Source organism: Acinonyx jubatus, chromosome B1 (assembly GCF_027475565.1).
Source record: "Acinonyx jubatus isolate Ajub_Pintada_27869175 chromosome B1, VMU_Ajub_asm_v1.0, whole genome shotgun sequence".
In the NCBI taxonomy this organism is placed as follows: domain Eukaryota; kingdom Metazoa; phylum Chordata; class Mammalia; order Carnivora; family Felidae; genus Acinonyx; species Acinonyx jubatus.
Window position 1 is genome coordinate 156,368,331 of NC_069382.1, and position 26,533 is coordinate 156,394,863.

Genomic DNA, 26,533 nt, shown 5'->3' on the forward strand with positions numbered 1-26,533 from the left:
GAGAGAGAGAAAAAGAGCATGGGGGGGGGGAGGAGCAGAGAGAGAGGGAGACACAGAATCTGAAGCAGGCTCCAGGCTCTGAGCTGTCAGCACAGAGCCCGATGCGGGGTTCAAACCCACCAGCTGTGAGATCATGACCTGAGCCGAAGTCGGACAATTAACCAACTGAGCCACCCAGGTGCCTCAATTTTTATTCACCACAAATATTCATCATGTTGACCACCTTGAGGAAAATGCAGTGTGACATGCTATCTAACGACCTGATGAAGAGAATCCACTGTAAATCTGCAAAATAAGAAATTTCATACTAATTTAAATTTACTTCAGGAGTCAGATACATATAGCAGCTATGTGACTGAGGAAAGGAGAGAGGAAAAGGCTATGGAATGTAGATTTCATCATAAATCTTTTAGCAATAGTGTTTTTAACTGTGCATGTGTTACTTTCATAAATTTAAAGTGAAAAAAAAATCCATTCAGATACAAATCTAGCCTATCTCCACCCCCATGGAGCACTTACCATACCAGAAAGCTATCTCAGGAAGTCAGCTATTTACAAAGTCTCTGTGGTGGGAAAGGCAATGAGAATACAGAAGTGAAGGACCTTTAGATCTCAAAACAGTATCCTGCTGCTCCCCAGGAAGGAAAAAAGAGATTTCAGGCAGAATCCAAGCTGAGGATCCTGAGACCCTAGCTTCTTTTCCTGGCTCCACAACCAGGGTGAGGGGTGGAGTGACATGGGGTTGGAACCTTTTTTACCCCTGGCCACCTACCAGCATTTCTCCATCTCTGCCCCTCCCCTTTACAGTCCTGGGGGAACACACTGGGGCCCTGGCTTAGACTGGAGCAGGGAATGGGAAGCACAAGGAATCATATAGGTGGTCCCACTTGCTCCTAAAACAGTCTTTGAATCAATGTTTTACTAGAAATGTATACTAGGGTATCTAGAAATCTGATAAAAGTATTAGTTTAATTTCTATGCCACTAGAGCCCCCCACCCTACCCAGGAACTCTTGAGGTAGAGTAATTGCCAGGGCAGAATTTGGGCTTTTTTAGCTCCCTGGCTTCAATCCCATCAAACCGTAAAACCTCTCAACTTGAAAACTCTAACCAGATATGCAAAAAACAAACAAAAAAGGCACCTCTCTTCTAAATATCCAGTGTTCTCCAAGGGGAAAAGGAGGCAGACCCCACTACACGTCTCAGCCTTGGAGGGTGGTGGAAGGAAGTACAATGGGATTACGTTCAACAAAAAGCAGCACAGGTTAAAAATGGTTGCCACCCAAAAGAAACAGTTTGAGCTATCCCACCAGTTAATGTGAAAATGATCATCAAAGTGAAAAAATTAGGTAAGGGGGTGCTTATGTGGCTCAGTTGTTAAGCATCCGACTTTGGCTCGGGTCGTGATCTCTGGGTTCATGGGTCAAGCCCCACATCAGGCTCTGTGCTGACAGCTGGGAGCCTGGAGCTGCTTTGGATTCTATGTGCGCGTGTGTCTCTGCCCATCCCCTGCTCACGTTTGTTCTCTCTCTCAAAAATAAACATTAAAAAAAAAAACTAGGTAAGAAGTTATACCATTAAAGATTCTTTAAGAGAGAGGAGAGAGAATCCCAAGCTAGCCCCACACCATCAGCCCAATGCAGGGCTCAAACTCACAAACTGTGAGATCATGACCTGGGCAGAATCCAACAGTCTGATGCTCAACAACTGAGCCACCCAGGCGCCCCAAGATTCTTAAAGCTGTATTGTGTATTTACAGAACTGTAAACAGTCTGAAGAGGACACTTAATTGATATTTACTCAAAGTGATCAAATTTTCTGGCAGGATTGGGGATCTGCAAAGGTCTCAAGACGGATCATCTACAACTTTTCAGGCTCTGCTACGGAGCACATTTCCCATGTGTGTGAGCACAGCCCAGGGGATCTCAAGGGTCCTTTCCTCTGGAGTTCATGGACTTGAAACAAAGGCCCTGAAATAGCACCCTCTGTCTTAAGCTGCATGGGGTGGACTGACCTGGGCCTGCTTGCCAGTAAGCCAACTGCTGATCACAGACAGTACTCCAGCCAGTGTTTGTGCATAATTCAGCAGTCTTTGCATGCATTTACGTATGTGTGTGCTCACACTGAAAAACACCAAAAAGGCAGAAGACGAGGAGAGAAATGCCTATTACTATTACTGCTATCAGTATTATTTCTGTGACTGTTCAACAAGAAATGAGACATGTGGGAGGACAGCAGAAAGAGCAGCTTTTTTTTTTTTTTTTTTTAATTTAAAAAATTAAGTGAAAACATAGAAACCCATGTCAGGGACATCTGTCACTCTCCTTCCTCCCTGTTGTGTAGGGTGGATAGCCTATGACTGTCTCCACCACTCCCAATCAATTCTGGGAGACTAGGAGACATGCACCTCCTGCCAAGTCTTCAAATTGTGATTTTAATCAATGGATCAGATGGGACAAAGAATCAGGGCCTGTAATACAGCAGGCTCACAGAGCCCAAGAACCAAGGGCATTTTCAAATAAATCCAGCTCTTTCCACGTTAAATTATGACATTCTTATACTTTCAAATAGCTATGCACATAATGAATACAGTGGCTTATCTAAAAATGCCAGCTTAAAAATAAAAACAGCAAAAATGCCAGCTTCTGCTCTCAGAACTAGGCTTAAGTAGGATCAGGGCAAAATGGGTTTATCCTGGTTTATTTCGAAAAGGTGAAATTAATCTGACTACTGCTGGTAAGCTTCTCATATGGTCTTTAGTGAATATAAACTGGTTAGAAGTTATGACAGAGGAAAGCCTATTTAAAGAGTGTCCTTTTGGGGCACCTGGCTGGCTCTGTCAGTTGAGCATCCGACTCTTGATCTCAGCTCTGGTGTTGATCTCAGGGCTCTGAGTCCAGGCCTCACACTGGGCTCCACACTGGGCATGAAGCATACTTCAAAATAAAGTGCCCTTTTTATCATGTTAATAGAACATTATAATTGAGGACATTCAGATTAGATGGAAATCCTTTTGATCCCCATTCCTAATTTCTCCTTTTATAACATCCATTTTCCCCACATAATACTCTTCATTTAATAAAGGCAATGTGGCACAGACCTGCCACTTCCTACTGTGACATCAAGCAATTCACTTGTCTGTAGGATGCAATGTGGGAATTAACCACCTACTTCTCAGTGATGATGAGGGGATTCGGTTAATGTGATGTGCTTAGAATACTGCTTGGTACTTACAAGTACTTCTACTCCTAGATGCTAATGCAGGATCTCCAGCCTGCGCTGTTTCCCAACGACATGAGTGTCTCCAAGGTTGTCTCACATGGATCATGGGTCATATCTACTTTTACACAAAATCAGCCATTTTATTTCTAACAACAGCTTCCTTTAATGGAATTTCATACTTCCATGCACAGGGCACAACAGCAACTCATTGGAAAAATCTTTGTTTCAAGCCAGTAAGATTCTCCCCACACTGGTGTAGTAGACATGACCCAGCTAGTTAGATCTATGCTCAAATAGGGACCTCTTTAAATTATTGTTAATACCTTACTATATCATTATGTGGATAATTCATTCATCCCAGTAATGTTAGCTGAGTGTGAGGTACTATTACTTACCCACATCTATGCTGAACATTAAATATTGGACATGTTATTCATCATTCTGTTATTTTAAGCAACACGAAAATAAACATTCCAAATATATACATCCTCTGTGTAAAAAAAACCCAAAAAACCTTTAACATAAAAAGTGCAAGACTTGATTAGTATTAGAAAACCTGAAAGAAGTTCAATCTTAAGAACACAAGCATAGGGGCACCTGGGTGGCTCAGTTGGTTAAGCATACCACCAGCTCAGGGCATGATCTTGCAGTCTGTGTGTTCAAGTCCCAAGTCAGGCTCTGTGCTGACAGCTCAGAGCCTGGAGCCTGCTTCAGATTCTGTGTCTCCTGCTCTCTCTGCCCCTCCCCCCAACTCACTGTCTCTCAAAAATGAATAAATGTTAAAGAAAAATTTTTTAAAGAACACAAGCATAAACCAATGTAATTTTTAAGACTGTAAGAAATTATGGGTTCTCTGAACCTCACTTTATATGGTTTCCACTCTCAGAATACCTCCATATTGTCAACCAATTTTGGCAATAAGGAGGCCAGAGAATAGGCATTAAAGTGATAAAAACCTGACACATCCACCCTTTGGAACATTATGCAATAGTCACAAAGAATGAGGAAGATGCTTAACTACTGACAAAGATCTCCAAATTCTGCAAATTGCAAAATCAATAATTCAATTTATGTCAAAGCATAGAAACAAAACATTTTAATATGTATACAGATAGAGGTAAAAAGTTAACAGTAAACCATTGACAGTAGTTAACTCTAGAAAGAGTAAGGGTTTATAAGAAGAGAGCTATTCAAGATGGATTTACTTATTTGAATTTTGAGAACTTACATACGTATTGTGATTTTTTAAGAAATTTTATCTTTCTGTGCTTCAGAATTTATTTTCAATGTTTGAGAGAGAGAAAGAGAGAGAGTGCGCACAAGCAGGGAAGAGGAGAGGGAGAGAGAATCCCAAGCAGGCTGTGCTGTCAGCACAAAGCCCAACGTGGGGCTTGATCCCATGAACCGTGAGATCATGACCTGAGCTGAAATTAAGAGTCAGACATTTAACTAACTGACCCACCCAGGCGCCCCTGCATTACATGATTTTTTTCTTATTTGTTTCTTTTGAGAGAGCCATAGAGAGTGCAAGCAGGGAAGGGGCAGAAAAAGAAGGGGACAGAGGATCTGAAGTGGGCTCTGTGCTGACAGCAGAGAGCCCAATGCAGTGCTTGAACTCACAAACTGTGAGATCACGACATAAGCTGAAGTTAGGTGCTTAACCAACTGAGCCACCCAGGGTCCCCTGCATTATGTGATTTTAAAAAAGCAATTAGGGCACACACATGAAGAAATAAAAGGTGTATGTAGCATTTCAAAAATCAGTGTAGAATTAGGACATGATTCTCTGAAATTGCCCCTTCTGGTGACAGAATCTTGACCACAGGTAAATTTCCACCTGCAGTTTATCCCTTAAGACATCCCAGCAAGCTTTCATAATTTCACAATACTGTTAGGACTTATGCAGAGAGAAATCTGGTATGTTTCAAAGTATTTGGTCATAAATAAGAATCCTCAATGTATTAACAGAATGTAACTTAGCCTTATTAAAGGAGTCAGAAAGGGCAACCCCCCACTGGCTGAATTGAGGTAAAATGCATGAAACAAGAACTGGAGTCTATGGGAAGAAAAAGCCCCTCTTGACAGACCCTGTACCAGCAAACAGGAGGTATAATTGATTCAAGCAAAAATAATTATATGCTAGGGGCACCTGGGTGGTTCAGTTCTCAGCTGGTTAAGCGTTCCACTCTTGATATTGGCTCAGGTTATGATCTCATGGTTTGTGAGATGGAGCCTGTTTGGGATTCTCTTTCCCTCCCTCTCTGCCCCTCCACCGCTCATGCTCTCTCTCAAAAATAAACTGTAAAAAAATATTAATTATATGCTAAAATCATTGGGTTTGTTGAAAGTTCAGATAGTTTCAATATATCCTCCCACAGAATATTATAAAGGGAAAAAATAACTTTACAATGGAGAAATCTGGTGGACAACACCTTAACTAAGAGTGAACACCAATAATGGGTTAAGCTGACATGATGTGTGCCTTCTGGTACAATGCACCAGTATTTAGTATTCCTTCCAAAATGCATAACCTGAATTGAGGCATGAGGAAACAACTAGAATAATCTAAATTAACATTTTTTAAACAGCTGGCATGAACTTTTCAAACTCTTACTGTTGTGAAGAACAGGCTAGAGGACTGTTCCAAATTAAGAGGAAACTGAAGAAATGAGACAACAAATGCAATGGGTGATAGGAACAGGGGGATTGTTAAAGGTTACTAGTTAAGACATTTGGCACAATTTGAATATAGATTGTAATATAAATACTATACCAATCTTAAAAGTTTTAAATTTGATAACTATATAATGTGGTTGTGCAAGAGAATGCCCTATCCCTAGGAGATACAAACTGAATTTTCAGAGATAAAGGGGGTATGCCACTTAATTTCTGGTGGTTCAGCAACTCATACACACAAAATATACAGAAAGCAAATGTGAGTGAATCCACATGAAAGGTACACAAAATTTCAAGGTAACATTTTTTGCAACTTCTCTGTAAGTTTGAACCCTTCTTAAAATCAAGTTTCTTAATAAAAACTCTTTCTCAAGATTTGCTATTTCCTGCTACTTGGATTGACTCTCTTTGCATCCAGAAAAATACCTTTGCCTATAAATGAAGAGATTTCTGCATTATCAGAATTTTAAAATTACAGTAAAACTACCATCGTATATCAATTAGCTGAATCAAGGAAAAACACTCACCACACACAATTCTCGGCTTGGGCAACCATTTACCCTACTAAGGACCAGGACCTATTTTAGCCGCTTAAATAAAGCAATGAATATTAAAGCATTTGGAAAAAAAATAAAAGCATTCTGACTCTTAAAATATTACAATATAGTTTAATACAAAAGCCCACGTACTACTTTAACATTAAAAGCTCAGTTTTGCAAGACAAGCAGGTGAACTGTACAATTTAATCATGCCCAAATAGAGGAAGGACTTTATATATTTAAGGATACTTACTTGGCTTTTCATGTAGCTAAAAGAGGCCCTAATAAAAGCACCAGCGTAAACGCTTCATAAGCATTTAACACTCAAAGCCACTCTTTGGATAGTAATTCCATATATCCCCTTTTATAGATGAAGAAATAAGGTCAGTAAAGTTAAAATGGTTTGCCCATTTATAGTGCTTAGGAAGAGAGGCCCATTGTGAACCCAGCTCTATCTCAAAGGCTGACAGAGTACTTGATACAGTAAGCATCAAAATCCTTTGAAAAGGCAATTTCTTAACACTGAAACTTTCCCTTATTACCAAACACTAGCACATTGTTCTTAGCACCTTCACCAATCTGCCTTTATGGAGCTGAGGAGAGTGCTGTGAAGTACCCTGGCTGGAAGCTCATACTTCTACACTGTAACTACCTACAAATGAGTCAAGCCCTGAGAACTTGGGGAGAAAAAAAGATGGCCAACTGGTTAAGTGTAAATGTAGCGCATATGTAGACATCCTAACAAGGGTAAGCCTCTGGAAAAGAGGTAGAAAGGGACTGGAGAAAGACACTTGTAACCACTCTTTCACTCATTAAAGATAACAAACCAAGTCAGACATCAATAGCATTTATATTCAAGATAAATTCCCCACATATCCTTGGTCGGGCAAACTTTCATGCTCCTTGTTCTTGATTCTACCATGCCAATAAAATAAATCTTGCAAATTCATTTTGCTTTTTTGCTGATAGGAGTCTTCCAAAAGAAGTCAGAAGGTGAATCTCTCATCAGTATGAAACATCCCATTCTTTAGGACTCAATACATTCCGGGTCACTTGCCTTATCAGGACAGAATGCAATCCAGTTGTTTTGATGTTCTGCACAGTTTTCTCCATCACCCTCTCCCCCTTTTTTTCCACCTCAACAAAAACACATTAAAAGCACATGTTTTTCCATTAACAAAAAAGCAGACTCTTATTAAGAACATGGCTTATCACTTTTCCTTGAGTTTCATTTTCTTCTCAGAGCTCCGCTAAACACAGTAAAATTCTTAAAATGGTACCCTGGCTGTCAACACTCAGTGTAATTCAACTTATTTTCCCTTCAATGCATCTTTTTAATTATGAGTCAAAATGTACTAACACCAGGCCTGCTACTACTGAGAAAGGATATTTATGTTAAAACTGTTAAGGGTTGGGAAGTAATTACTATGTAAAACCTACTATGAATTGTCTTTAGGTTGTTTCTTCCTGATGACCATCTCTGAGAAAGCACCATTTAGGAAAGATATGCTTTGGACTACTACCCACTGGATTGTTATCCCAAACAGACTGCCATGACCTTTCTACCTACCACGGGCTATCAGACGTAATAGTTTTGGAATTAATATACTTGCAATTACAGCAAAACAAATTTGGTTCTTCAATATTTGATGTACCAATAATAAACAAAGGCATAAAATGCTTTTTAAAACTTTATTTCAACATAACTATGCTTACAGAAATACACTCATATTGGTTAATAGAATGCAATTTAAGTTTAACTTATCCTACACAATTTGGACCAAAAACTTGGTACATGGTTTAAGCATTTAAAAAAAAAAGATTTGCAATCTGGTTTATTTTTCATCTATCATAAATGTATATAAAAGATCCTCCCATCAAATGCTGCTAAAGCAGGCAGCAAGAACCTTGAGAAATCAACCTTTGGTTTGTCTCGGAAAAATAACACGTATTGCACTGTAAAAGTTTATAAAATTGGTGCAACAAAACATTGTTGTAATGTTTCAATGCCAGTTTAAAACGATCAATTAACTAGTGGATGTTGAAAAGGGTGGGGAGAGCCTATGCACACACATGAAAATGTAAAAGCTATCTGATTTAGTGAATATTGCATGTAGATTGTAAATCTACACAAACCAAGATTCAGATAATTTCTTCAATCTGAATTAACACTATCAGCTCAGTTCATCTGCTGAGGTCAACAAGGAAACTGCACACTAGCTGTTTTTCTGATTTATGCAAAAAAGAAAATTAAGTTTCTTCCCCAGCTTTTCAGTCCAGAACTGATTATTATACTACAGGCAAGGTATTCCTTCCATTGTCAACATTCATGGGGTGACATGTGATGAGGTCTACTTGGGTTTAAATTTACCTGCATTAGCACTTATATGCAAAATAGTCCCCAAAGTTAAAGACCACATGACCTTAGAAGTGACTCTAAAAAATAAAATGGCCCTTCTTGGAAGACTAGAGCAAAACATCCAACCATAGTTATAAGAAACCTTATCAGAAATGTAGCCCCTTATGAATTACACCTCAATTTAAAAAAGTAGCCCCAAAGAAGCAGCTCTGAAAAGAGGAAAAAATATAACTTAAGATATCTTGAAGACCAATGTGAATATAGGTTCAAAAGATAGATAAAAGAGATACATTTTCATAAGACTACCTAGGATTAGGCTTATAATGTATTCTAGCATTTCAAGTTTATCTCTAGTTACTAAACATCAATTTACAAATAACATGTTCACTTTTTATTCCTTTAACAAAAGGGAAAATTCTAGTTTCAATTCTATCCAGTGGAGGGGAAACTGAGAAAACAAAGATTCAAACAGTTCCATGCAAATATCACATTTTTCAAATGGAAGAACTCCCAACTAGACCAGAAGTTCATATTACTAATATATTTTTCATTGAAACAATTTTTAACAAGTACAAATACATGGCATTAAAGTTCAGAACCTAATATAGGCCTGACAATCAAGTCCTTGTTTTCTGGAAGAAAGGCCTCAAGTCCCACTCAATTTCCAGTAACAATGTTTTCACAGATCAATTTAATAATAAGGGGTTTTAATTTCCTTCATATTTTTGTTTTTACCATTCTAGTCTTAAAAACTAGGTAAGAAAATTAGTCCAATTCCCTAGAAGTCTAATTGTTTTCCTTTGTAGCATGAAAGAATCCACAAAACTTTCCCCAAACTGATTCCCAATCTCCAATCTGTACTAAACATGAGTCTTTTCATATATAATGTAAAAGGTAACTTACATAAAATGTACCCATGAACATTAAAACTAGTTGTTAGAAGGATTTAACTAGCTTTATAATTTAAGTTTTAAAACATAAATATTTGCAGCTTGATCTTCTGTTGACAATGATTGTCGGAGCCATGAATTCACCTAGAATTCAACATCATTTACAAATTCCCATTCATGCACACAAAACACACACCATTAACACACAACTTACTCCTCATGTCTTGAGAGAATCTTCTCTTCTTTAAATCTTTGGCCTCCCAGTCAATTCCGAGTTCAAATGTCTTTTAACTCAAACTTCACTCTCAGATTTTTAACAAGTTTTCCACCCACACTTCATCAATGCTTTTCCTAATCTTTCATGTTGCATTGCCAAACTCTGAAACCTGCCTCAAAGAGATCATCAGATAAAAGAAAATAAATGACATAGAAAGTGGTTATTTCAGAACAGAACATGGGAGGATCAGCACTGTTCAAGATTCCCTATTGGGATCACACTTTTACTGTAATGAATAATTGCTATCAGCAAGAAAAATCCAATGTTGGATTCTTTCATATTCTTTGGCAACTGGCCAAAGAACCTACCAAAAAAGTTTGGGAGTACACTCTTTCTTCATACAAAGTGCCCCCATGGGAACACCAGGATAGCTGCAATTCATTTGAGGCCTCACCTGTAGAAAGAGGCTGTCAGAGACAGCCAGGACACCCACTAGTTTGTGGAGATCCCTGAGAAAGTGTGATTTTTAAAATCTGGACTGTACTTAAGTTTCACCTGCCTTTTGCACTGTATTCATAGGAAGTAAGTAGCAGCTGGTCTCCCAGCACTCATACTACTTCTCTCCACCTAGGTTTCCTGTGTAATTGCTATGGCTTTGGACTCTCACAACTGATATTCTGTATAACTTGAAAGAGTAATTATGTCTCCTAATTCCAGGTTTGCAGTTTCCAAATATCACTTTCAGTTCTTTATTCAGCCAAGTAGCCATATGGACACCAACCATCTATGTAAAAAGGTTTTCCTCAAAGATATGACTTAACACTGAACATTTAGGAAGTAGTTGTACTAAAACAAGCCAAAAATTTTCACTTATGGTTGGTTTCTGAGATAAAAATCTGTTCAATATAGAGCCTAGTGGTTTGTTTCTTGTACAGGTCAAAATGAGAGCTGTGAATTCACTACATCCATTTAAAATAAATAACTTATGTGAAATACAGATTCTGGCATAGATATAAGGTGTGAAATTCAAAATCAATGGATTGAACCTGCATGTTTCATTTGCTCACAAATTTGCACACATATTCTGCAAAAAAGACAATTGCAGCAAAGGAAAAGGAAAACTGCCCTTTTGCAAACAAGACTAAAAGCATCCCTCCAAAGAGGACAAAATAAACATGCATATATATGTATAAAGTGTTACTGTTCAACACAAATGCTATTTCTAGAAAAAAATTGAACTGCATAGGTTAAAAAAAAACAACAATGTGCAACATCTTAAGCCATTAAAGCACCAAAAAAACAAAACAAAACAAAAAACCCAAAAAACCACACACACCAAAATCATTGTTTTTATGACAATTAACACACACAAATAAGAAATATTGATCAAAATTCAGGAAGTAAATACCTGGACTGATACAATGTCCACTGTTGGGAGAATTTTTCTTCAATTTAAATGTCTCTTCTCATCTCTAAAAAAATTTTAAAGTGCTAACTTTATATAAAGCAGGCAAATTTTTCAAGTAATTTGCTATTTACGTATGCCAATTTTTATAGCGCTAAACCAGGAACTAAGAAAACACTAAAGTGAAACAAGAAGACAGACATGGCGAGAAAAGTGACAAATTACAGCCAGACAAAGCAACGGAATGCTACAATACCACCTTGGCCTTCTCATTTCAATTAAATGTATAAACTAACAGATTTAGGAGTCTGCTGGTTTAGTACACTAACTTCCTTGGATATGCTAAAATTTACCCATCAATAGGTGTACAGAGTCCTAAGGAAAAGAGTGCCACTTAAAAATCAACATTGGACACTAATTAAAGCGATTTAAAAAATAAAACGTTGTCTATAACTATAAATGAATATTAAATGTAATAGATCTTATAAACTAAGAACTGAAGCCTTATCCTACGTTTAATTACTCCTGCCCTTTAGCTGCTTTTTCAAGGAAGTATACATTAACCAAATGGCGATTGAGGTGCTTGCTATAATCTTTTTCCTTTCGAAAAGAACGATCACAGAAGATACAAACAAAATCTCCCTCAGCCACTTTGCCTGCCAAGGCCTCCTTAGCATTTTTCCTGCTGGTTTCTTGTGGAACTGGCCGGGCCCCATTCAATCCAGAATCATCACTACCCTCTGACATGTTGTCACTTAGATCACTTCCATCATGACTATGGATGCCTTCATCTTCATCCATTTCCTGAGACTCATTTACTGCTGTGGTGACAGGAGGTGATGTCGCAGTAGTTTTGGACACTGCTTCATGGTTTTCTATTGCTAGGGGAAGCAGCAGTGGTGACATTTGTTCTTCAACTGCTGAGTCTTTGCCAGGGGGATTCTCTGTTTTGTTCTCATCAGTGTCCATTTCCATTTCACAAAGCATTGCGCCAGCCTGACACTTACCATCTAAAGTTTCACCCTCTGGCATATTCAAGTTTTGTTCAGAGGATGAAATATTAGCAGATTCATTGATAATAGCAGCAACACCAGCTAGACTTTTATCTGCCTCTTTTACTTCTTTTTGAAGAGGGGCTTCTTTATTTCCTTCGTCTTCGGTGAATAATTTTTGGTCTTTTGACTCCTCTTCTGTTAAGTTTTCCTTTGGCAGTGGTGTTGATGGTGGTAAGAGATCTCTCGCACCCACACTTTCCTTTAGAAGCTGGCTATCTTTAACAGGCACTAAGCCAACTTCAATAAGGACTTGCTCCTTCTGTGCCATTTCACTCTGCGTGTGGGACTTTTCCTTTTTATTATCTTTTCGAGGAGACTTTTTGGGAATTGGTTCCATGTGAAGAGGAGGCTCTGTGGGAGGAGGCTCCGTCTGAACTACCTCCATCTGAGCAGGCCCCACAGAAGGAGGGGACTCTGTCGGAGCAGGCTCTGTGGCAGGAGGCGGCTCCCTCTGACCCATATCCGTCTGAGCAGGCTCTGGGACAGGAGATGGCTCCGTCTGCCCAGGCCCCCTTGGAGAAGGCTCCGTCTGAGCAGGCCCCCTGGGAGAAGGCTCTGTCTGTGCAGGCCCCCTGGGAGAAGGCTCCGTCTGCGCAGGCCCCCTGGGAGAAGGCTCCGTCTGAGCAGGCCCTTTCTGAGCAACCTCCTTCTGAGCAGGCTTGCTGCTTTTTTTACTTGACTTATTTTTCAGAGTTTTCTTCTTTGTACTTTTTTTCATGCAGGTATTTTGCTTTTTATTCTCCTCTACTTTGTTGTCACCTTTTGGCACTTCCTGATTATTTTTGGATTTGCTTTCTGCCTTCTTTTTCTTTTTTGTCACAGGTTCCTCCTCGTTAACAAGATCTTGTAAGGGATGGGCTTCAGCTTCCATCTTCCTTTTGCCTTTCTTGGTTTTACAGGTTCCTGTGTGCACATCCATTTCTTTAGTTTCCATTGCTGATTTGCGAGTTCTGGTAGTCACTTGGATTGAAGCATTACTACAAGACTTTTTCTCTTTTGAAACATTATCTTTTTTCTCCACTTTTACAGACTTTTCATTCTTCTTTCCAGCCACATCCCCCTTTATTTTTGTCTGTTCTATTTCTGTTTTTTCATTGGTAATGTTGTTATCAGGCAAGTCAGCCTCTCGCTTTTTGGTTTTCTTTAGTTTCACTTTTGAGACATCCATTGTTTTATTAGGACAAGTAGGATGCTTAGATTTGAAATGATACTGCAGATTACACTTCTTAGAAGCTGCATAGTCGCAGACAGGACAATTGAACTGCCGTGGATTCACATGTAGCTCTACGTGTTTTTTGAAGTTACTTCTATCTGCTGTTTTGTAGTCACAATGTGGACAGTTAAGAGGTTTAGGCCCATTATGAACCTGTCTTGCATGGCGGGTTACTTCATGTTGATTAGAGGCCACATAACTGCACTGATCACATTTAAATGGCTTCTCACCTGAAGGTAAACAAGAGATGTTAGAGAGGACAGAGATTAAGAAATGAATTCAAGTTTTTATTAAAATATAGGGAATTGGATATATGTTTAAAAAACACACACAAAAACTATTCATTGAAAAGACTGTATCATGCACTTTACATTTACCATATTTATTTGTAGATCTTTTCTCTACCCCTTGACATTAATTCTCACACCAAATGCAGGAACAATGATCTCATTTAAGCATCATCTTCTAAAAAGTTCATGAAGCTAGAGCTCTCAAACACTATACGAGAACAGCAATTCATCAAGAAGTACACAACAATTATTGGCAAAGTTAGTTGGATTCTGGATGTGAATTTTGGGACAAGGGCACTCAAAGAGAAAAGATAATTTTAAATGTTTTATGTTCAGTTAAAACAAATGTATAATGGAGCAGAATATAAAATTCCCATCCATTTTGAAGATAAATCTTGAGACTTCAAAGGAAAGATCTTACACTCCAGGCTATATTCCCAGATCTTCCATGTAGAAGTTGTAAAACAAAAGTTTTGGCCTCAGGGAGCAAAAGGCCTTTTCTTTAAATTTAACTCTTTTGTCCATCCCCTGCAAAAGTAAAGTTTCACTCAGCAAATTCTTCCAGCCAGAAGTGTTATTTTAAAGCAAAAATATAGTAAAGCCAGAAACCTTTTCTTAATTTTTCCCTACCTTCTTCTAACAAACGAGCAAAGAAACTACATAAATGAGAAAGGGCATACAAATAGATATGGTATGTAAAATAATTGAAGAAAGTCATGATCACAGATCACAGGTACATATAAAACCAAAACCACCCCCACCCCCAAATTAAAGGTGTAAGATTAACACATTCTACCTGAATACATACCCATCTAGATCACACTCTAGTAAATATTACCAAATGGTATCCATACCCCACTGGTCCAATGGAATGCATAGTAGAAAAATGGAAATTGACATTTATGAAAATTCATCTCTCAAACATTATCAAATTCATAGCAAATCTAATTTTTTCATAAAGCAAATTTCTCAGACATTAAGTAAAACCATGGTAAGCTTTACATGATTAAAAAAATGTCTGATGATAAAAATAATCACAAAAACAAAAACTTATCCAGGTATATCAGATTGGCTATATAGCTAATTGGACAACTCATTTTCCACATTAGTCCACTAAGAGATTCATAAATAGAGGTTTCTACAACATGCTGCATTACTTGGCCCTTTCTTGTCCTCTCCATAAATGACCTCAGTGGAGATAAACATTTGCTTAACATATATAGACACAGAATGGGGAAGGACAGGTGACATAATGGTTAAGGATTTCTTCTAGAGGGGCACCTGGGTCATTCAGTTGGTTAAGAGTCCACTTTTGACTTCTTCTCAGGTCATGATCTCACAGTTCATGGGATGATGCCCCACACTGGGCACCGCGTTGACAGTGTGGAGCCTGCTTGGGATTCTCTTTCTCCCTCTCTCTCTGCCCCTTCCCCACTCATACTCTCTCAAAATAAATATATAAACTATTAAAAAAAAAAGAACTTTTTCTAGAATGAGACTATCTGGGAGATCAAATAAATATGGGCTCTTTTCAACTCACTGATATTAAGCAATGTACTGAAAACTGTAAGGTTCAATGTCCTTATCTGTAAAATACTTTAAGTGCTGTGAGCTATAAATAATTTAATCTATATAAAGCACTTAGTCTGGAGCAAAGAGTCAAGCAGTCCAAATACATTACCTATAAATCATCACTTTCAGAACTGGTAATTTAGTATGGGTAAACAAAAGGCAAGATTCATGTGTTTATCCTGCCTTTCCATTTTTTAAAGTTTATTTATTTATTTTGAGAGAGAAAGAGAGGGAGAGAGAGTGAGAAGAAGAAAGAGAGAGAGAGAGAGAGAGAGAGAGAGAGAGAGAGAGAATCCTAAGCAGGCCCTGCGCTGTGAGTGCAGAGCCCAACTTGAGGTTCAATCTCACGACCAGGAGACTGACCTGAGCCAAAATCAAGAGTCAGACGCTTAACTGAGTCACCCAGACACCTCTATCTTCTTTTCCATTTAAACCCTACCTCTAATAGCTGATGAATGAAGTTTATCTTTTTATGAAAACATTTGTGCTAATAGAAATATCACCATTGTATAACTCCTAACTAATAAGGGTATTTACACAGCAAGCATCAAAGTGCTAGCCTCTACATATGAAATGGTCAGAGAAAGGGAGTTCATAAAAATCTGTTTAAATTTTGATGGCAAAGTTTACTTGCTCCATTCCTTCCCCTCAGTTTTATTTTCTTGTCATTAAATCTTGCTTGTATTAGAAGATTTAGTCATCAAAACTTTATAGTTTATTAGTACCTAGGTAAATATAATTTTTTGCCTTGTATCAATGATTTTAACTTAATTCCTTTCCAATTCTAATAATATTTATCTGTTTTTCATCTTTATACATGTATCAGATGCCTATTTTATTCTTCCCAAATTAACTTAAAGGTATACAGCAAATTCAAAAGGGGAAAGTTTTTTTATATGCTTTACATGTTTTTATCAAGAATCTGGAAACAATAGCAAGGGACCTTTATAACCTTTATTTATTTTTGACAGAGACAGAGTAAGAGCGGGGAAGGAACAGAGAGAGAGGGAGACACAGAATCTGAAGCAGGCTCCAGGCTCTGAGCTGTCAGCACAGAGCCCAATGTGGGGCTTGAACCCACAAACCACTAGTTCATGACCTGAGCCGAAGTCAGATGCTTAACCAACTGAGTCACCCAGGCGCCCCCCAAGGGACCTTTTTTAATTAGAGAGTACTGAGGCACACAATTGATTACTACCCAGCAATAAAAACAAAGTTCTGATAAAGCAGCATGGGATGAATGTCAAAAACATTTTATAGAAAAATATTACAGTAATCTTTTTGATAGAAGTCAGAGTATCAGTTGGGGGTAGATAGACTATGAGGGAGTACTGACTGGAAAGGGTAAGGGGAAAACTTTTCTGAGGGTGTAGAAATGTTTCAGTTTTTCCTCCAGGTGGCAGTCAAACAGGAGAAACCATGTGAAGTCACTGACCTTTACACTTCAGATACATGTATGCATTTTCACATGTGTAAATTGAACCTCAATATAATACTGTTTAAAAATTTATTCTATACACCTGAAATTAACGTAACATTATATATCAACTATACTTCAATAAAAAATGTTTACTGACAACAAAACCCCAAACTGCATAGTAAGTTGAATTTGACATGACATGTTAAAATGAGAAAAAAGACAAATATCATATGATTTCACTCACATGTGGAATTTAAGAAATACAACAGAAGAACACAGGGGAAGGGAAGGAAAAATAAGATAAAAAGCAGAGAGGGAGGCAAACCCTAAGACTCTTAAATACAGAGAACAAACTGAGGATCGCTGGTGGGGAGGTCGGTGGGGGATGGGCTAGATAGGTGATGGGCATCAAGGAGGGCACTTGGGATAAGCACTGGGTGTTGTATGTAAGTGATGAATCACTGAGTTCTACTTCTGAAACCAATACTACACTGTATGTTAACTAACTTGAATTTAAATAAATATTTTTTTTTTAATGAGGGGAAAAATAAAATAGCAAACAGGGAAAAAGTTTATTCTAGAATTCATGAAGACTGTCAAACCACAATATCTTTCAAATAAGTCCAGCTATTAAAATAGTGCCTCCATAATAATTATCAAATACTTGGTGAAAGGAAAATAAATTTATTGCTGAATAAAATATTTTTCTACCTTAAAAAGAGTAATACATGGAAGTGGAACTTGGTAAGTTGTTAATCTCCTTTAACAAACATCTATTACACTCATTATGGAAAAATATTCAAGATGAACTCCTATGCTAGCAAGACGGGGTACTAGCCAAATATTGTAACAGCATATACAAAACAAACTAGATGTATTTCATCCAGAATGAAGTATCTCATCCAGGATGAAATGGTACCATTTCTGAGAATAAGAAAGGGAGAACATATAATGTCAGTGTAATTAAGACTAGCCAAGTGAAGGATACTTTAATACCATTAGGGAGAAACACCAATAAAATGGAGAATAACACCAGATAAGGTTAGATTAATTTAGTATAACAATTTTTCACCTAATCAACATTTTGATCCTTTCTTACTTTACCCTAAAAAGACAAACCCTATAGATGAAGCTAAAATGTACCAACTCCATAGAGCCTAATCTCTTCCAAAAATAAGAGACTGAGCACAGTTTTCTTCCCTAAAATACACTCACATGAACAAGGAACAAACATGCCCATGGGGACCTTAAAGTTCAGTCTCCAGGCCACAGATGAGGCACCCAAGATATTCACTCCATGCAATCCATTAAAAAGAAAAAACTACCAACCCAATTTGATCTAACATAGCCTTACTTTACTTACAAGCGCTACTGGCAACTTCTATTAAAAGCATTAAAATATAGGATCTGCTGGAAATAACTGCACACTCATACACAAAACAAACTATTTCCTATTTGAGTCTCAAACCATTGGCATCCAATAAAAGACAATATCTGCTCTCTCTATGCACTGTGGTTTCAATTTCATTATGCTATAGCTTCTTGAGCCATTTGAAATCTTAGCTCTTCTTCTGATTTAAAGGAATGACAACCTTAGATAAAGCATTTATCTTACACCTGTGTCCTAATCCATAAACTGGGATTAAGTATTTTAGGAGTACTAAGATTAATTTTTCAGTGCCTGGCATGCATATAATAAATAATAGCTACTACTGGGATGCCTGGCTACCTCAGCCAGCAGAGAATGCGGCTCTCGAACTCGGGGTTGTGAGTTTGAGCCCCACATTGGATGTAGAGATTACTTAGAAAAATAAAATCTTAAAAAATAATAATAATAGTAGTGGGACACCTGGGTGGCTTTATCAGGTAAGCACATGACTTGATTTCAGCTCAGGTAGTGATCTCACAAGTTCATGGGATCTAGCCCTCATGAGGCTATGTACCAACAACAAGGCATTCTCTCTCCCTCTCTCTCTTAAACATTAAAAAAAAATAGTAGCTACGACTCATTAAGAGACTTTTAAAATACTTGCTGTACTATAACAGCGACTAAGGAGTATCATCTTTTTTAACATAGTGAAGAGATTCAAAAGACAACAGCTAACAAACACAAAAATTATTCACACAAAAGTTAGTGACTAGTGTAAAACACCAGACACTGAGACAGTGACACAAGTATTATTGACTCAATGAAAAAGATACAAGTTTGTCATCATTCTAACCCAGTGACCCAGCAACACTAATAATGGGTCAACCAGATAGGACTTCAATGAGACACATTAAGTAGAATTCAAGCATTCAGATTTAATTTCCAGTGTACAATTAATACAAGGCACAGGGTCAAAGGAAAAACTATATGACACCATGAGAAAGCAAATAAGACAAATCCAGAAAGGGGGACATTCTACAGGAAAAATGACCATATTCCCTCAAAGCGTTAGTTTAGTTTCCCCATTGGTAAAACAGGGACAGTAATAGAACTTATACATGATAGTACATATAAAGACTAAAATGAGGGGTGCTAGGTGGCTCAGTGTCTGACTCGATTTCTCTCTCACCGTTTATGAGATCAAGCCTTGCATCGATCTTGGGATTCTCTCTCCCTCTCTCTGCCCCTCCCCTACTTGCTCTCTCTCTCAAAATAAATGTTTTTTTAAAAAAGACTAAAATGAGTTAACTCATCCAAAATTCTTAAATGTTTTATTTAAAGGCTAGATCACATCTATCAAAAGAACATGATGCCTACCCTCAAAGCCTGAGAGAGCATCCAAACTACCCTTAGAAAATGAAACCAGGGCGTACCCCAAAGCAACAAAATCAGGTTTCTGGTTAAGTGACTCAACTAATAGCTTAGGAGATTTAAAAGGAACATTCAAAGTATATTAACATGACAAACCTGTAGGATGAAGAAAAGCTAGCACTCATATTATGTGACCCCTTTGCAGCTGCTCAAGTCAGAATCTGTAATCAAGTGTTACTCACTGACTTAAAATAGTGATATCCAAGAGAAATAAAATGCAAGCAATATATGTAATTTTAAATTTTATAGTAGTCATATTACAAAAGTAAAAAACAGATAAAATTAACCCAATATAACCAATGTCATGTCAACATGTAATCAGTATTTTAAATTTTTTAAAGTTTTATTTATTTAAGTAATCTCTAAACCCAACATGGGGCTCAAACTCAAGACTCCAAGATCAAGAGTCACATGCTCTTCTAACTGAGCCAGCCAGGCACCCCAAAATAGATATTTTACATGCTTTTATTCAGTTTGAATTCATCTATGTATTGTATACATTTCAACTCAAACTAGCTACATTTCACAAGCTCAACAACCACATAAGGCTGGTGGCTATCCAGACAGCACAAATTTAAGGCAATTAATTATTAAAGGGAGATGGGCCTATGTATACTTTTGTTAACAGGAAGATTTTAGCATAGTTTCCCCACAGGGGTATATATTCTAAATTTGGAAGTAGGGTATTCTGATCAGATGTGGTAGTTCACCAAGGATCAACTGTAGCCAAAATGAATTAACCATTTAAGACCACCTAAGCTAACATTTCCTTTTTAATTTTGCCATCTACCTATCTTGATAATGGAGACCAATTCTGGTTGGTGATCATGATTATTTCAGTCACCAGAGTGGATGAATCTACTGCATTTATAGTCCTGCATTTTATCTATTACAGATTAATAAACTGAGAACCTGGATTACCTATTTTAGTCCTGCATTTTATCTATTATAAATTAATTAATTGAGATCCTGGATTATCCATTATTCTTTAAAGTTTGGCTTTTGTAAATCAGCCCACAGAAGCCCTATCAGCTCTCAAAAGAGGACAAACCCACAGTTCAGGACTGAAGTTAAGAAGGAATCCTTGTAACTTGAAAACCACACACTATGAAATTTGGTGTTATATTGTGTTGGGGTGGGAGAGAGGGTTAGAAGGTAGGGGTTGTATCATAGCCTTAGTCTATGCTAGTAGTTCAAGTTTTATTAGTCATATTAAGTTGAAGATTTGGTGAATATTAAGGACCCTCTGCCCAGAAAAGGTGCATGTGTGCATTTACATTCAGTTTCAAGAGTTCCACCTATGGATTCCTTGTTAAGAATCTACATTTAAATACAGCTCCACATGAATACAACACCAATTTTTTACTCTAATTTCTAATTATTAAAAAGAAATCATAAACTGCTTTTAAAAATAAATCAATCATAAATAATGACCCAGTTCCAGGTCTAGAACTTCCTTATCATGACAAATTGTTTACTAAAAATCATAGAAGAGTTCCCATTTCTCACCAACCTGAATGAGTACGCATATGTCTAGTTAGATGAGTCTTCTGAGAACTTGAGTAAGGACAAAGTTCACATTTATATGGGCGTTCTCCTGCAAGAATATAATAATTAGGGTTAAATACGGTAAATAAGGCAAATACAATTCTAACAATATAGACAATATACATACAGTACTGAGCTTTTTTTTTTTTTTTAAAGTTTATTTATTGAGGGGGGTGGGGATGAATCCTAAGCAGGCTCTGCACTGGGCTCCATAACCCCAATGCATGCTTCGATCATGACACTTAATACCTTGTATTTATAAGTCTCTTTATTTTCTTTCTTAAACCAGCTCCGTGAAAAAAGATAATGAAAGTAACCTTTGTTGAGCACTTACTATGTACCAAGGCATATTCTAAACACTTTTTCTCTCTGCAACAACCTTATGATGTAGGTACTCCCCGTTATACACATGAAGAAACTGAAGGGCGCCTGGGTGGCTCAGTCAGTAAGTGTCCGACTTCAGACATCTCACAGTTCCTGAGTTTGAGCCCCAAATCAGTCTCTCTGCTGTCAGCACAGAGCCCACTTCAGATCCTTTGATCCCTTCTCTGCCCCTCCCCTGTTCACACTCTCTCTCAAAATAAATAAAAAACAAAACAAAACAAAAAACAAACCTTTAAAAAAATGTTGAGCATATTCCTGTAAAGATACATAAATGACAAGTAAGTATATGAAAAGATGCACACTATCTTTACCAATGACAGAAATGCAAATCAAAACCACAATGAGATGGAAGACTTCATACCCACAAGAATGGCTATAATCAAAATGACAGATGTTATCAAGTATTGGTTAGGATATGGAAAAATTGGAATACTCATACACTGCTGGTGAGATTGTAAAATAGTGCAGCCACTTTGGAAAACAGTTTGGCAGCTCCTCAAAACCATATGGCCTAGCAACTCCACTACCAGGTATACACAGATGACCCTTAACAACATGGGCTTGAATTGTGCAGGTCCACTTATACGTGTTTTTTCCCCAATAAATACAGTACAGTAGTGTAAATTTATTTTCTCCTCCTCATGGATTTTCTTAACATGTTTTCTCTAGCTTACTTTATTATAATACAGTATGTAACATACACAAAATATGTGTTAATTGACTGTTTATGCTATTGGCAAGGAGTCTGGTCAACAGTAGGCTACTAGTGGTTAAGTTTTGGGGGAGTCAAAAGGTACATGCAGATTTTTGACTACGTCGGGGTTGGTAACCCTAATCCCTGCATTGTTCAAGGGTTAACTGTACATACCCAAGAGAAATAAAAACTTATGTCCACAAAAACTTGCAAATGAATGCTCATAGAATTATTCACAAAAGCAAAAAAACAGAAACAATCCAAATATTCTTTTTTTTTTTTAATTTTTTTTAATGTTTATTTTTGAGACAGACACTGCATGGGCGGGGGAGGGGCAGACAGAGAGGGAGACACAGAATCCGAAACAGGCTCCAGGCTCTGAGCTATCAGCACAGAGCCCGATGTGATACCACAAGCCGTGATATCATGACCTGAGCCTAAGTTGTACACTTAACCGACTGAGCCACCCAGGTGCCCCAACAATCCAAATATTCTAACTGATGAATGGATAAACTAAATGTTGTATATCCCTCCAAGAAAATATTATTTGGCAATAAAAGGAAAACAAGTACTGTGTATACAACATGGATGGACCTTGAAAACATTATGCTAAGTGAAAGAAGGTAGTCACAAAGGACCATATACTAACTGTATGATTCTATTTATGTGAACCATCCAGAATGGGCCAATCCATAGTTAGCTGTATGGTAATGTAAAATGTATGTCCATCAAGCTATTACCAAAAAAACTTAATGGAAGAAAAATTAAATACCATTATAGATTAACATAAAGGATCAATTAAGAATAATTTATTTTAAATTCCTTATAACAGAATAGATTGCTTCTATCTGCTCAATTCTACAAAATACACATAACTACTCTAGAAAACTTAGTCATTTTTCAGTCACAAATAAAGGTTAAAATGTCATCTTTTAAAGTAAAATTTGTGAACTGGTTAAATATCAAACACACAAAATTAAAAATCTTCTGATTGAAGACCCAAATAAAAATAATCCTCAGCCCACCACCATGATAATTAACCATAAAAAGAGAATCAAACTTTGATTCTTAGTTGTATCTAACCTTGGGCACATTACTTCACAGTTACCTCTCAGTAAACATGGACTATTATAACTTATCTTGTATTCCTCAATAGACTGTTCTGAAGATTAGCATAAGTACCTAATACTGGGCACTCAATAAAGAACAGAAGAAACCTATTAAGTGAATCTGAAAACTAGACTACTTAAGTGAGAAGTGATTCTATCGTTTTTTAACTCTTCAGCACTAAATGAATTTATTTTTCCATAAATACATACAATCTTCAGAACCATGCATTTAACACCAGATACTCAGACTTTATATAATCAAAATATTATCCTCCGATGTATACACTACCAAACTGTTTTAAAATGCTTTTAAAAAAATCATAAATAAGGTGACATTAAGGAGAAAAGAATCTTTTCAAAAAGCATTAAGACCACACAAGTTTAACGCTAAAATGTGAAATGAGAGATACATACAACCAATGTTAGCCTTCTGTGGAAATAATCAACCTTAAATTAATGTGGAAAAAAAGGTGTGGGTGGTACACTTCAGTATACAAAATATACCCTTAAAAAGGAGCAGCTGGGCCACTCGGTTGGTTAAGCCTCCTATTCTTGATTTCAGCTCAGGTCATGACCTCTGCCAGCACAGAGCCTGCTTGGGATTCTCTCTCTGCCACTGACACACACACATGTACACGCTCTCTCTCAAAATAAATAAACATTAAAAAAAAAATTAGTCACCTAGACTGCAATTAGATTAAAATAAAACACTGCACAAAAAAATTAAGAAATGGCAAAGAGTTGTTTAAAAAAAACACTTTTACATGGGGCACCTGGGTGGTTCAGTAGGGTTAAGCGTCCAACTTGGGCTCAGGTCATGATCTCATGGTTTGTGAGTTCAAGCCCGGCATAGGGCTCTGTGCTGACAGCTGAGAGCCTGGAGCCTGCTTCAGATTTTGTATCTCCTCCAGTCTCTTCCCCTCCCCTGCTCATGCTCTGTCTCTCTCTGTCTCCCAACAATAAATAAATGTTAAAAAAAAAAAAATTTTTTTTTAAACACTTTACAAAAAAATTGGAAATACACACAAAATACTGAATACTGAAACACTTTTCCAGTTTTCTCCATTTTCTTTTTGGTTCTAAAAATATTCTCAAATTGACAAATTTAAATTTAAATTTGTTGTTGAAAACATTTTTAGTTTTTTAGGAAATATATGAATTAGCAAAATACAACTGGCCAAAAAAATCCCAGTGTATCAAGACAAAAGCACTGGGGTGCTGATATGGCGATCAGGAGTACACATATTTGTAAAAGTTCATCATCAGTTATACCTCAATTAAAACAGTTCATCAAAGTGTACAGATTAAAGTCATGCCATGGTTACTACCTGAAAGCTCTACAGATCACAGCCAATCTAAATTAAGCCCTAAGGTTCTCAAAATATTATTAAATGAATATCAAGTACTTATGGCTGAAGTATATATGCTAGCTGGAATTTAAGACATTGTAGATGAGGCTAGTCTGTTTAATTCAAACTATTAAGTACTTAATGGGGTAGAAGTTCCAAGTAACTTTCATTTCCTATGCCACATAATTTTATAATGTTTGAACTTTTTCAATTCTGAAATTAAAATGGTTTCAAAGTATGGAGATAGTCAAAGGTTACAACAAATTCCAAAAGATCTACAAATTCTCTTATTTGACTAGATTTTAAAGCTTTAAATTCAGTAGCTATCTCCTGGGGCTTAGAAATCTTGCTGCAGACATCCTTCTTGTAATAGAATTTCACCTGCAAGTTTTATTAAGTCTACCACTTCAGTAAAGCACTATCGATTCCTTCTCCCTACTGTGTGCCCTGCTCTACCTGTGGGATTCAGTCCTGCAGAGTGATAACTCTTGCAAAAGGGACCTGATGTTCAAACAGCATCCTACAAACCCCTTTTCATTTGTGATCCAGAGTACCATACTAGATTATCCCATCCATTTTGTTCAGACCACTAATCAGTCCTCAAAGGTACCAATTCTTAGCAAATAATGTAACGTGAGAAAATTAAGTCCCAATAATTTACAAACATTTTCTTAAAAAATGAGACTTCAGAGAGCCTGGGTGCCTCAGTCAGTTCGGCAACCTACTCTTGATTTCAGCTTAGGTTATGATCCCAGGGTCATGGGACATAGCTCACGTTGGGCTCAGCATGGAATCTGCCTAAGATTCTTCTCTTTCTTTCTGCCTCTCTCCCCCTTCCCCCCCCACTCACACATCCTCTCTCTCTAAAATACTTTTTTTTAAAAAAAAAAAGAGAGACACACCCCTTAGGGCGCCTAGCTGGCTCACTTGGTGAGGCATGCAATTCTTGATTTCAGGATCATGAGTTCCAGATCCACACTGGGCCTACAACTTACTTTAAAAAAAAAAAAAAAAAAAAAAAAAAAGATGGGGCGCCTGGGTGGCGCAGTCGGTTAAGCGTCCGACTTCAGCCAGGTCACGATCTCGCAGTCCGTGAGTTCGAGCCCCACGTCAGGCTCTGGGCTGATGGCTCAGAGCCTGGAGCCTGTTTCAGATTCTGTGTCTCCCTCTCTCTCTGCCCCTTCCCCGTTCATGCTCTGTCTCTCTCTGTCCCAAAAATAAATAAACGTTGGAAAAAAAAAAAAAAAGAGAGAGAGAGAAAGACCCTTTACACAGATTTATAAATCAATTCAAAAGTGAATGATTAAGGGGTGTTGGGGAGAAATGGGGACCAACCACTAATAGGGTTTCTTTTTGGGGTGAAGATGTCCTAAAAACTGTGGTGATAGTTACACAGCTTTTGTGAATATACTAAAACCAATGAATTGTAACTTTAAACAGATGAATTCCATTGTAGTGAACTATATCTCAATAAAGCTGATATTATAAAAAAAAAATTGCCAACTGCGATAAAATACTGGTAACTGTTGAATACAGATAATAATGGGTATGAGTTCATATTCTCTGGGATATTTGAAAATTTTCGTATTTTTAAGATTGTTCCATTTTTTTTTTTGATAGAGTACACTTACAAACTAGAAAGGTCCTCTTACCTGTATGAGTTCAAACATGCTGAACAGTATTATTTTTTGTCTGAAAAATAGCTGCATTTTCCACATGTGTGTTTGCTTTCTTCTAATGAATTCAAGTGTGGTAATCCCACCAATCTTTCAAAAACTAACTTCTCACATTC

At 37.3% G+C, this 26,533-nt stretch overlaps 1 protein-coding gene across 4 annotated transcripts in view; it reads right to left on the reverse strand.

Moving 5' to 3' along the window:
* Positions 1–7,267: 7,267 nt before the first annotated feature.
* REST (RE1 silencing transcription factor) overlaps positions 7,268–26,533 on the reverse strand; it is an 82,096-nt gene continuing 62,830 nt past the window's right edge. For all 4 annotated transcript variants that reach the window (XM_015068533.3, XM_027057320.2, XM_053217321.1 and 1 more), the window contains exons 3-4: positions 21,171–21,254; positions 7,268–13,805 (exon numbers count right to left, since the gene is read on the reverse strand). In XM_015068533.3, the coding sequence (XP_014924019.3) occupies positions 11,827–13,805; positions 21,171–21,254 (2,063 nt within the window). In that variant the 3' untranslated portion in view covers positions 7,268–11,826. The remainder of the gene's footprint in view (positions 13,806–21,170; positions 21,255–26,533) is intronic.